Here is a 12112-nt window from a genome sequence, read left to right as displayed (position 1 = left end):
CATCAATATCATCATTACATGCACAGAGGGGCCATTTTTTCTTAGGGCTATTGATTGTTCAAGGCATCGAAAGGATGTTGATTTTCAATTTAATATACTTCAGGATTCTATTGAAGAGGTTGGGTCACAAAGTGTGGTCCTAGTAGTGACAAATGCAACACCTATGTGTAGAGCTGCAGGGAGACTTGTTGAGACAGCTTATAGACATATTTAGTGGACTCCATATTGTGTGAATGCCATGAACAATGCACTAAAGGACGTGGGGAAGATTCCCTGGATTAAGAGAGTAGTGAGTGATGCTAGAGATGTGCAAATGTTTATCTGCAATCACCACACATCACATGCCCTTTTCAAGAGCTTCGTAAGAAATGAGTTTCTGAAACCAGTTGAGACTCGATATGCATCCTACTTCATTCTCTTGGAGAGAATGATTGAATTGCCATTGAACCTCACAATTATGACAAATGAGTGGAATAGGTGGGATGGGTCCGGGACAGAGCAAGGGATGAGGGTGAAGGAGACAGTGAAGAGTGATGTATTTTGGAGTGATGCAAAATACATTGTCTCTTTCATCACTCCAATTTTCTAGGTCATCAACTATGGGGATTGGGTTTGCAGTTACTCTTGGAGAGGTATACGAGTGCATTGATGCTATGCTTGGCCAAATGAGGGTAGTTGTGCGAGATAGGGACCCCAGTTTAGCATTTTAAAGTGAGCAGTTTTGGCCTATTATTCAGCATAGATGGGACAGCCTCAACACTCCTTTATACATGGATGCTTATGCATTGAATCCGAAGTGGTACGTGCCTAGGCCTAGGAGAGCTACACCATTGAATGATGATGAGGTAATCTATTATTAATATAGTACACTTGCACTTAAGAATATTTAATTTTTTAATTTACTGATTTTATAATTTGAATTTCAGGTGAAGGAAGGATTCTTCAAGTGCATTGATAGGATGTATGACATTGCGACAACAGGGAAAGTTCGCACTGAGTGGACCAAATTTGCTACTCTTAGGGGCTATCCAACTAGAGAAAAGGCCAACATAAAAAACAATGGCACAAGAGAATCCTATTTTGTGGTGGAATTGTCATGGACCCAAATCAACAACTACCACACTAGCCATCTGTCTCCTATCTCAAGTTTCTTGTTCTTCAACTTTAGAACCTTTACTTTTCACTTTTAGTTTTAGTCATGAATTTCAAATTCAATTTTCTGATTTTCATACTAGTCATTTGATTGCTATCTTAGGTATCTAGTTCTTCAGTTTATGAGAGGAACTAGTCTATTTATAGCTTCATTCACTCTCTTAAGAGGAACAAACTTACCTCCAAGAAAGCAGAGAAGCCAGTGGTTGTACATTTTGTCTTGCGTATCAAAGATCGCAAGACACGTGTCTACAAGGAGAGCCTTGCAGCATGGTGGGATATAGAATCAAAGGAGCCCTCACGGGTTGATGAGGATGCAGATACTTCTGATGCAGGGTTGGTTGGTATTACTCAAACAGCTCTTACCCTTGAAGAGGCTGAGAGTTTGGAAAATGAGTTTGTTGAGCCTGAACCTCAAGTTGACATGGATGATTAGAGGCCTCTACTGCATTTGGCAGCCCTTGGGCCATTAGTACTTGACATTTTGTCTTTTGATTTTGTAGTTTGTACTTGAGACTTGGATATTTGAAGTTTTAAAGTTGAAACACTGAAGATTGTGATCATATCATGGTTGATGCTACTTGATGTAATTAAGTTTATGATGCCATTGAATGATTGATGAGATAATGATAATCATACTTTTGCTAAATTAATAATAGATATCTATGACTTTTGAATTTGTTTTATTATTTTATTTATTTGATATAAGTTAGAAGTTAGAACCTAGATCTCTTTTATTGTTCATGAATCATTGTTCAATGTTCAATGCAATGTAAAACTAAACTAGCAATAGCGGTCTTGATGAACTTATACTTCATATTTATGTTTTATATTGGTATACATCTTTTTACAATTACCATTTTAAGTATCGTATGTATAGTATATACTATATACCCCCCATGCCCCCCTCCCATCCCCCGCCGCCATCCCCAAATTGAGGCCCCTTTGTCCCCCCGGTCCCAGAAACTTGTCCCCACGTTCCCCCATCCCCCCGTCCCCCAAGCTGGCGTAACTATGGATTTTTTATTACAATTGACCAAATGGCAAAAACTGTTTGCAAACCAGACACCAAAACATTTTGTTCCATACTAAAACTAAGTAGGCAGTGGTTATTGGAAATTTGGATGTAATATATCAAACATACATAATACACAATATCCCTAGAACCATGATTCAAGGGTATAAATTATAAAACAGATAATGGCAAATAGGATTTTCATTAACATTTCACGTTAAATAGAATGATTCTCTTCAAATGTTTTGAACTAAAACAGGTTGAATTCACACATAAGTTTCTTTCTACTTATGTCATTATTTTTATCTATTTTATGTTGGGAAGAACTCACCAATCCCACAAGATGCAAGGTATAATGCAGCAGGTGATCCCAATCCTCCAGCACCAACAAGTAGTACTGAGGACTTCAAGATTTTTGATTGACCTGTGTAAAAAAGAACCAAATTTCACATTATCAAAGTAAAGCATATTTATCCAATACCAGAGAAGTAAATTTTGACGGAATCAAGAACTTTTCAATATGTTTACTATTCTGATATGAATACAAGTTACAACCAATAATGCTGAAATATGCTAACGATCAATCCACCTTCCACATCATGTTTTTTTCTGTATTAAAAAAAATGAATATTTGCGAGATGTCCTCTCCTTGGTATAAACACAGCACAAGGATACTGACATTTCATCTGAGACTTAATAATGACTATGGTTGCTAAAAGACCCAAAAAAACAATATAATGGAACAAGGCTTCAATATCATGCCTTTTGTACAATAGAAACTTTGGATGTCAAGAACCAAAGGTTCCAAGGGAATAAATTGATCTTATGTAACCATACAGGAAAAGAAGGCGCACACTAAATTGTATATTTATTACAAAAGAAGAATGTGAAAGCATGCTATTTTGTGAGCCACAAGTCCTGATAAAAATTCATTCCTGCAGTTAAAATGCATATTTGTTTTACTCATAAGTTATCCTGAGTCCCACAGGCTCCATCCTTTAGAGATAACATCCTGAACCCCAATTTGATAATATGCATTTTAGTTATTCAAATATGTCAATCCAATATCACATCAGACTTGGCAATAACCTGCTTCCAAATGATTACTTAATTGCATTCTTGTCTCAGTTGCTTCATTCAAATGTAATCACTCAAAGGTATTCACAGGGGCACAGACAGCACTTAAGTGAAGCATCATGCACTCTGAAGAACATTTTAAACAAGATGGAGTGCCCCCTAACATTTATATAAGAACCAAAATAAACAGACTATTTTGGATCACAATTAAAATTTCATACAAAGGATATAGTATCCTTCCAATATGTTACTATAATCCAATCAATTGCATAGCAGTTCAACCACTCAAATCACACATCAGAGTTTTTGTTTATCCAATGCCCAGGGATGATTGAGGGGACAACGTACTAAACAAAGGTTCGATATGCTACAACTGGAATGATTTCCTCTTATGAACAATGATCAGATTTCAATTAAAGGAAATAAACACACTGAAAAAGAAAACTGCAAGGCAACATAATAGAATTGTAAAGACCATAGTAACGAGAATCGCCATGAAATCGCCTGAATTGCCGGTTTGGCAATTCGATTCATGGTACCCGATGTTTTTGAACCGGTGAACCAGATCAGCGATTTCATTGCATGAATCGGCAATTCATGTGATTCATGCAAAAAATCGCCAAAATCACCTTTGTGAATCGCGAAAAAATTGGCCGTGATTGATTATTTCTATTTACTTCAGCTACAATTTACATTTTACATGTAACGTAGTAACGTATGTGATGGATTTATCATTTATGTTCCATGTTTATGTATGTTAGCTTCTATTTGATGATGTTATAATGTGTTTAAGTTATCATCAATAAAGGTTGCATGAAATAAGTTTTAAATTATTAAAATCTCTAAATTTCAAAGGTTCTTTAAATTTGCCGATTCATGGCCGATTTGCAATTCAATGTGGCCTTGCCGATTCTGATTCTCATTACTTTGGTAAAGACATATCATATTAAAGCATAGGTCTTAAAATTATGGACAAATTCCACTTGGTCAGCTATAAGACTGGACCAAAAGTAGAACCAAACTCCAAAACCAGAATCCTTTTAAAGTTTTAAACAAATAGCTTTGTTAAATATTTATGCAAGGGTATATGAATATGATAAGATCAAACAGCCACGAAAACAAGGAAAAGCAATTATTTCTCATAGATATGCCTGCTGTGACTTTTCTCACAGAGATTCTAATGTATTATAGTCAGTGTGATGTTTTTTCATATCAATACCTAATGCTTCCAATGCTCAAATGCCTATGACCGTGGCACAAGCTCTAAATCAAATGTGCAATATTTTCTTACTGCAGTAGTGAATGTTTCACTCTGGTAACAACTAGTTGCTGAAAGTGAAAGTAATTTAAATATCTGACATTGTTATTGAAGAACTAGGACATATATGGTTACTGAAGACCTGGTAAATGAAGTACTGGCATGAAACCATGTCTCTATTTCAACTCCTCAAACGCTCTATGTGTAGGATCGAATTGTTGAATTTTGCCTGTTCACCATTTCTGGTAATCTAACCAAATGATAAAAGATGTATAAGAAACCAAGAACATTTTTTCCTATAGAAGTGTGCTAAACCAAAAATTCTGCAAAGTTATATAAAGGTTTTTAGTGTAGGCTATTATTCTAGAATGACACAAATCTTAAATGGGTCATCATATTCCAAGTTCTGCACAAATTATATTCCCTTCACAGTGAAGAAACGCCTCTTTAAATTGGCAATCCAAGTGTTTTGCCACAAAGTGCGAAGAAATGTCTAAAAATAAGCTTTCCTTTTCATGTAATATTGGTGATAAGCATGTCACCCAAATAGACAAGAATTGTACATATATGGTACTTGAAAAATCAATGATTCAAAAAAAAATTATAAATATTCAGGGATAACAAACGAAACTTTAATATAGTAAACATGTTGCATTGAACAATGAAAATGACATATATGGAATATCAATATGTTCTGTACAAAATGATAATTACATTCAAAATTCAGATACTGTCAATTAATTGCCCAGTGCCTCTTAGCATCCACAAGATCCACACCAAACTCCTCATTGCTCAAATTGTTAAACTCTTTGAGGTTAATCTCCTCCAAACTAATAACAACCAAACACATTTGTGGTGTATCATCATCGACATGTGCTGGCTACTCTAACTCTATATCCCATTTGACCACTAAATTCTCCTTGTATGTAAGTGTCATGTCCCCCATTTTGAAACAAGATTTAATAATAAACAATAAATGATAGATATTTATTAGATAAATAATATTAACAAAAAAGAATTTGATAATTAACATAACATATTAATGAAATAGTATATATATAATATTATATTATTTTATATAATATATAATATATAAATAATAAATATTATAGTAAAATAATAAATTTAAAAATATAAACAATAATAAAAGGGACATTACAGCTAACTTTTGCTCACCGGCAATGTTATAGTTTCAAGTGGCCAAGGCAAGAATGATCACTCTAAATAAAGGCAGCGAAAACCAATTATTAATAAAGCCAAACATAAAAAATAATGATAGCATCTGTCCAGCGCAATGATTAAGTGTTGTCATATCTCAGTGGCCTAAGACATCGACAATTATCAATAATGTTTGATCTGGGTATTACAAGTAAATAATGGAAAGAACACTGTTGTATTGACTACTGTGAAGACAAGTACATTAAGAATGTTACTGGAAACCAATCGGTATACAAGGAATCGGTAATGGAAACAAATACGATGAATTCCTAAGTATTATATGGCAACCAAAACAGAGGCTCACAAGTAGAATTTGCATATAGATGACGATTAATAATGAGCTAACTCAGCAATATGTGAAGATGCAATTAGATAAGACTAACAAATAACTATTATGCTACAAATTGTACGATTTGTTGTGAAGAGATGTATTTGGGAGAGAAAGGTTCGTTTAAGAGGTGTAACTCTTTTATCTAGTAAGATATAAAAGGAGAATCATAACTTGATCAACAAGGGAGGGGAATTATCCAGAAAATAATCAAACATAGAACAATGGAATCATTCAAGAAGAATAACCAGCACTTCTATATCAGCATAAGTAGGTACTAAGCATAGAGACGCGGTCACCGATAAACAGAGAACACACAGAAAATAGCTGATCGCAAGGGAAATAGGAAGATGACCAATGGAGAATTAATTGGATAAAAACAGATAGCAGTCCCAGCCAACCAGTGAAGAAGAGATGCATAACAGAAAAAGATGTTCAGAAGAAAATGATATAGGAAGACAAATCAAATATAGCACAACAAGATAGTAGTCAATTGGAGAAACACAGCAGAAAAAACATATATTTAGCAGAGATATTGATCAGCAGCAGAAGTAAATAAGACCGGTAATTGTAATACCTCAAAATTGGCTCATTGCCATGACAATTAATTCTGGTCTATTTGATCAACCCTAAAGTCCTATGTCACTAGGCAATTCTCATTCTAGTTCTCGCTACTTGACTTAATTGTCAGATGCAAAAAACCCTAATCTACATTAATCACACTATTTATTTAATTCCTAAAGTATTGACTTGAATTAGCTACATTAAACCTATTGATTAGATTTAATTTAATTTAAAGTGTTCATACTTTGGTTAAATTAAATTATCTCCTAAAACTAATATACTAAGGAATTAAATTTATTTGATTTAATAATGTCCTTATCTTAATTGTTGGGTTTAATTACTCAATTAATTAAATAGGCATTTATGAGGTCATATCTCCTTTTATTAAATTAAATAACCTTCCAAATCCTTCTCTTCAATTCAAGAATGGGAATTCTAAGTGATCTATCTCTCGAATTGGAATTCACTTAATCCACTCATTCTCACACTCAGGTGAATTTCAGTTAACTCCTCATCACACTCGGGATTTGAGTTAGTTAACCTCACCTACACTAGGAATTTTCCATCCTAACTGGATCTCATCTTTAATCTTGACCATTGATCCGAGTTGATCTCAACCGTTGATTGATTTCGAGAATTCTATTTAAGAGGCTTCTAATTCCTCATTACAGGGTGGGAATTTGAATTGCATCAAATTACTGCTGAATTTTGTACTCATTCGCTTAAATATTCTCATAGCTTTCATTGTTTAGCTTTAATATCATATAGATTAAAATGCAATCATATAGTTTAATTTTCTTTATCTGTTATTAGATTAATTGCATCTCTCATCTAGATTAATTGCATAAATCTTTCGTACTAAAAGGTCTGGTTGCCCACTTCTCGGTCTGAGAGCAAGGCAAAATCCTTATAATTAGAAGGCAACAGGTCGCGCTGATTAAATTACTCGGATGAACAATTCAATGTTCATTTCGGAATGATCTCTCAGATAAAGACTATGTTAAAGTGTGTGAGAATCAGAGGCCCACAATTCACCCACACATTTCTGGCACCCACCATGGGGCTGAGAAAATCAATTTTTCTAGCCTCATCTACTTTATTTTCTATTATTTTAATGTTTTTGTTGCACACGTCTCTACAGATTTCCAAATTCTCACGTGAGAAATCTCATTTTTGCATGAAGATTTGAGGATTTCGCCTCTTTCTACGCACTTCCTCGCGCGGGCCTATGCAAGATTTTGCGCAAAATTTTGCACCAGCACATACAAAATGCAATTTTTTCAAAATTCAGTTTAGCATTTCGTTTGACGGACGTGTTTTCTTTGAAGCATTTTCTTTATGATTTCTGGTTTTCTGCAGCATAAGAGTGGTTTGCAGGATGTTTTTGACGAAGACACCTTTATATAAACACTTCAAACATGTACTGATTGTGTGATTGCACGATGCTGTCAAAGAAATGCATGTCGAAGACCAATTTTAAACCCATTTTAAACGTCATGTCTTTTTCTTGCTTTTCACATATAGTATAATTAGGGCTTGTGAACTTCATAGGGTGCAAGACAAGGGAACAGGGCAGTATGCTCTTTACCACTTGGAGGTCATGACCAAGGGTAAATCAGAAACCTAGACGCCTCTAAAAGACGACATCCAAGGGAGGCAAGCAAGTTAGTGGCTCTCTAGTATGAGTCCTCTTCTATGAAGGGATGATGATTTGCTTTTGGAAAAATTTTGAGAAAGGACAAGTCTGGATCGATTAAGCTAACTCAGTGATTAACATGTCTTGCGTGTTTGGGCAAGGTGATGAGGTAGAGGAGTATGCTCTTTCCCCTTGAGGGAAATCAAAAACTCAGACCCTTAGATCCGAACCACCAGTTTGAGTCAACCCTTAGAGGGCCTGTCAGAGCGATCCAACCTTCGAGAACGACCCAAGTGAGCACACTCCTTTCGCCAAAGATTCCAACTCACTATAATAAAGAAGCTTTGTAGAGCAAAAGACTCCAAAGCCATATTAATTTCTTCCTCTTGATTCCTGATATTGCATATCAAGAGGAGGTTTTGTCTGTTGCACTGCTCGGTGCTGACCCCAATCTTGCTTGTCAAGTGTGTGCACTTTCAGATGCTGGTGTGAGCTGCTGGTCTCAACCCTGCTTGTGGAGCCATCGAGGATTAATATGAACGGAAGCCAAGTAAAAACCTTTTAGATATGCAAGGAGGGAGAAGGATCTCTCCTGTAGAACTTACCATAGGCATGTACCTGGGCGTTGGAAGGTGGCATACGCGCTTGACCCCTGCCACAAGGGTGTTCATTCAGCGGATATGTTATTGAGCCCTTGGAATACACCAAAAACACGAGCAACCTCTAATGGGGTGACACCACTGTGTGAGGTGAATGCATGCACATAAGTTGTGGGACAAAGGTTTTGCTTCCTCTACCATTTTTGGTTTTAGGGATAAAGCGTGTTTGTTATCAAGCCTTAAACTTGCCCAAACTTGCCTAGACAAACTGAAAGTCAAGACTCCCCTGTCCCTCCGAGTTGCTTTGTCTTTGGTTGGATTGTATTCGACTACTGCTTGATTCCTGTGTCTTTCTAAAAACAACTTATCTTGTTTAAAACCAAATGATGTCTAACAGCTTGAAAACCAACCTTGCCATATGTCTGAAATCTGTCCAAACAACCAATAATCTGTCCAGAACAATCTGAAACCTTTAAAATCTCTTCAAAATTAAGTCTTTGTTGTCAGTCTATTCCCTGTTTTCGCACCCAGTTTTGTGAAATTTTGCGCGAAAACCTTTTGTTCAGCACTTCTTCACGTGGCCTTGTGCAAATCTACGTGTGAGATCTTGCAGATTTGTCCTTTTTTGTCAAAAACCCATTATTCTTGTTAGTCTAGCACATCCTCGCATGGCTTTAAACAAGTCCTCAGGCAAGGAAACTTTTCAAAATTTGTTGTTCCAAGTCTTCACTGGGTTCTTTGTACATTTTCATGCGGCTCCCTAGGAATCTTCGTGCGGGATCTTGCCCTAAAATTGTCAAAACTATCTGTCAGAGCTATCTGCACTCTAAGTTTGGTGTGTTACCTACAACTTTTTACCTCTTTCTTTGTCTGTAAACAATCTCAAACAGCAGCATCTTGCTTAGCTAATGACTTGTGACCTACACCTCAGCTAGTCTTGTCTCTCAGTTATCTTGTTCTTGTCCTTTAGTGCTTGTTATACTCTGTGTCACGATAGTCATAATCTTTCGCTGTTATAGCCATTACTCAGACTACTCGTACCTTAGTATACAGCACTCTTATCTTGTTTCCTTGAGACTACATTCTAGTGTGGTCCTTGTCTAGGTTTTTGCTTCTTGTCCTTGTCTATGACTCTGGCAACAAGAAGCAAAAACGTGTTTTATCCCCTTAGACGAGGTAGAGCTAGGGGTCGTAATCACGGCAGAGGTCGCTTTCCAATTCATACACAGTCTATGTCCAGCTCATCTAATGAGGAGTCTTCACAATCTACTTCACCTGTCAGACCGCCTCGTGTCCAGAGAACATTCTCTATAAACTTACAACAAACTAGGAACCCCTTGTATCAAGAGGATCCCAAAACTAGCAAAGGTCCTACATCTCCAAGCAACACAGCTGAATTTTTATTCAAAGGACCTTTCCAATCAAAACATACTGAAACCGTTCACATTCCTAAAATGGTTGATCACGAACCCGAACACAATGAACATAGTAGAAACCAAGACCAACCTAGGAATGAGAAACAGAAAGACCCCTTCACTTATGAAAATGAGGAAGAGGTGGAAATACTTCGTAAACACATCGAGAAGTGTCATAAAGACAAAAACTTCCACAAGGCCATGGAAATCCGACTTAACGAAGAGAAAGAGAAATACTTTCTCAAACTTGCCCAAGAGGGAGCTAAGCTACCTCATCACTTTAACGTGGAAACTATCATTACACCTAAAGAGGAAACTGAAACTTCCAAATTGCAAAAACAATTGAAGATCATGCAAGACCAACTAGCCCAAATGATGTGTGACAAAGACAAACCTGCAAAAACATACACCTTAGAAGCTCTTTGTCCATTCCCATTTGACAAGAGTATAGACATGCCTCCTTTTCCAAGAGGAGTTGAGTTACCTAAGTATGGCAAATACTTTGGAACTACTGATCCCCAAGATCATTTGCGGGAATTCGGGGCCTTGTCTATTGAATTTATGCATAATCAGACATATCTCATGCATCTATTCCCAAGAAGTCTAGGTGGTCAGGCTATGGAGTGGTTTTCACACTTGCCTCTTGGTATCAAAACATTTGATGAGATTGCTAACCTGTTTTTCCAATAGTATTCTCACAACATACAACACCCGGTTAACATTCGAGACTTGTGTAATCTTAAATAGAGAGTTGGGGAACCTTTCCTCACATTCCTTTAGAGATGGAGACAACTTTACACCAAATATTCAAGAAAGATTCCTGAAACGGAAAAGCTTGATATTTTCACTGATAACCTCCTACCTGATTTTGGGTATAGAGTTCAACTTCAAGGTCCATGCACCTTCGAAGACATGGTCACACAAGCTATCCGTATAGAGGAATTCATGGTCAAAAAGGGTGGACTTACCCTTCAAAAGGACACAAAACAAGGATCCACCTCTAACAAGGACAAACCCAAATACATGAACAAAAACCGAGAGGTTGTACATAATGGGGTTGTTGACAACATCACTCCTAAACCTACTAAGGCAGCCTTTAATCTCACAGATAATCTCAAAGCATCCAAGAATGTTGAGAAACCTCCTTTTGACAATAAGGCATCTAGAAACAAACCGAGGAACTCTTGGGTCTCACGCCCAAAACAAGAGTATACACCTCTTGGTGAACCTTTGGATGTGGTCTACAAGACCTTGCTACAAAACAAGCTCATTTCTCCATTGGATAACTCTCGACCTTACAATTCACAACTATGACCACCATGGTGGAACAAAACCGCATTTTGCGAATATCACCAAAACAAGGGTCACAAAACTAGCAACTGCATAAACTTGCATCACAAAGTCCAAGACTTGATTGACGATGGTGACATTGTTGTGGACGGACATAACAAGAACTCGGATCACAAGGCTTTTAAGGAGCCATTCCCATCTTATGAAAAAGGAGAGAGCTCAAAACCAAAACCTAACAACAAGGTCAACTATACGTACTCTAATGATGACAATGTGGTCAACATGGTTGAACTTGTAGATTTTGAGTACTGTGATGTTATTACCATCAAGGGCAAGCAAGATAACAATAAAACTAAGACACCATTTGTCTTAAGGGGCCCTACTTCCAACACATTTGACAATGAATCATCACAATCCTATGCCAACGTTGTTAGATGTTCTCGTGCCAAGTTGGTACTCAAAGGCCCTGTGCCTTTTGCTCCTGATCTCAAACAAAACAAAGACAAACCCCTTGCTGGTCCTTCTAGCAAAGGTGCAAAACTTGCAACAACTTCTGTGAT

General features: G+C 36.7%; 1 protein-coding gene across 1 annotated transcript in view; it reads right to left on the bottom strand.

The window, feature by feature from the left end:
• The window catches only part of CNX5 (co-factor for nitrate, reductase and xanthine dehydrogenase 5), a 268770-nt gene that overhangs the window by 180217 nt on the left and 76441 nt on the right, over positions 1-12112 (bottom strand). The window contains exon 2 of the mRNA XM_089792002.1: positions 2499-2591. Coding sequence (XP_089648128.1) covers positions 2499-2591 — 93 coding nt within the window. The remainder of the gene's footprint in view (positions 1-2498; positions 2592-12112) is intronic.

This window comes from Cupressus sempervirens, chromosome 7, assembly GCF_028749045.1.
Source record: "Cupressus sempervirens isolate cs-2001-9-10 chromosome 7, ASM2874904v1, whole genome shotgun sequence".
NCBI classification, from domain to species: Eukaryota; Viridiplantae; Streptophyta; class Pinopsida; order Cupressales; family Cupressaceae; genus Cupressus; species Cupressus sempervirens.
This window is presented reverse-complemented; position numbering and strand designations above follow the sequence as displayed.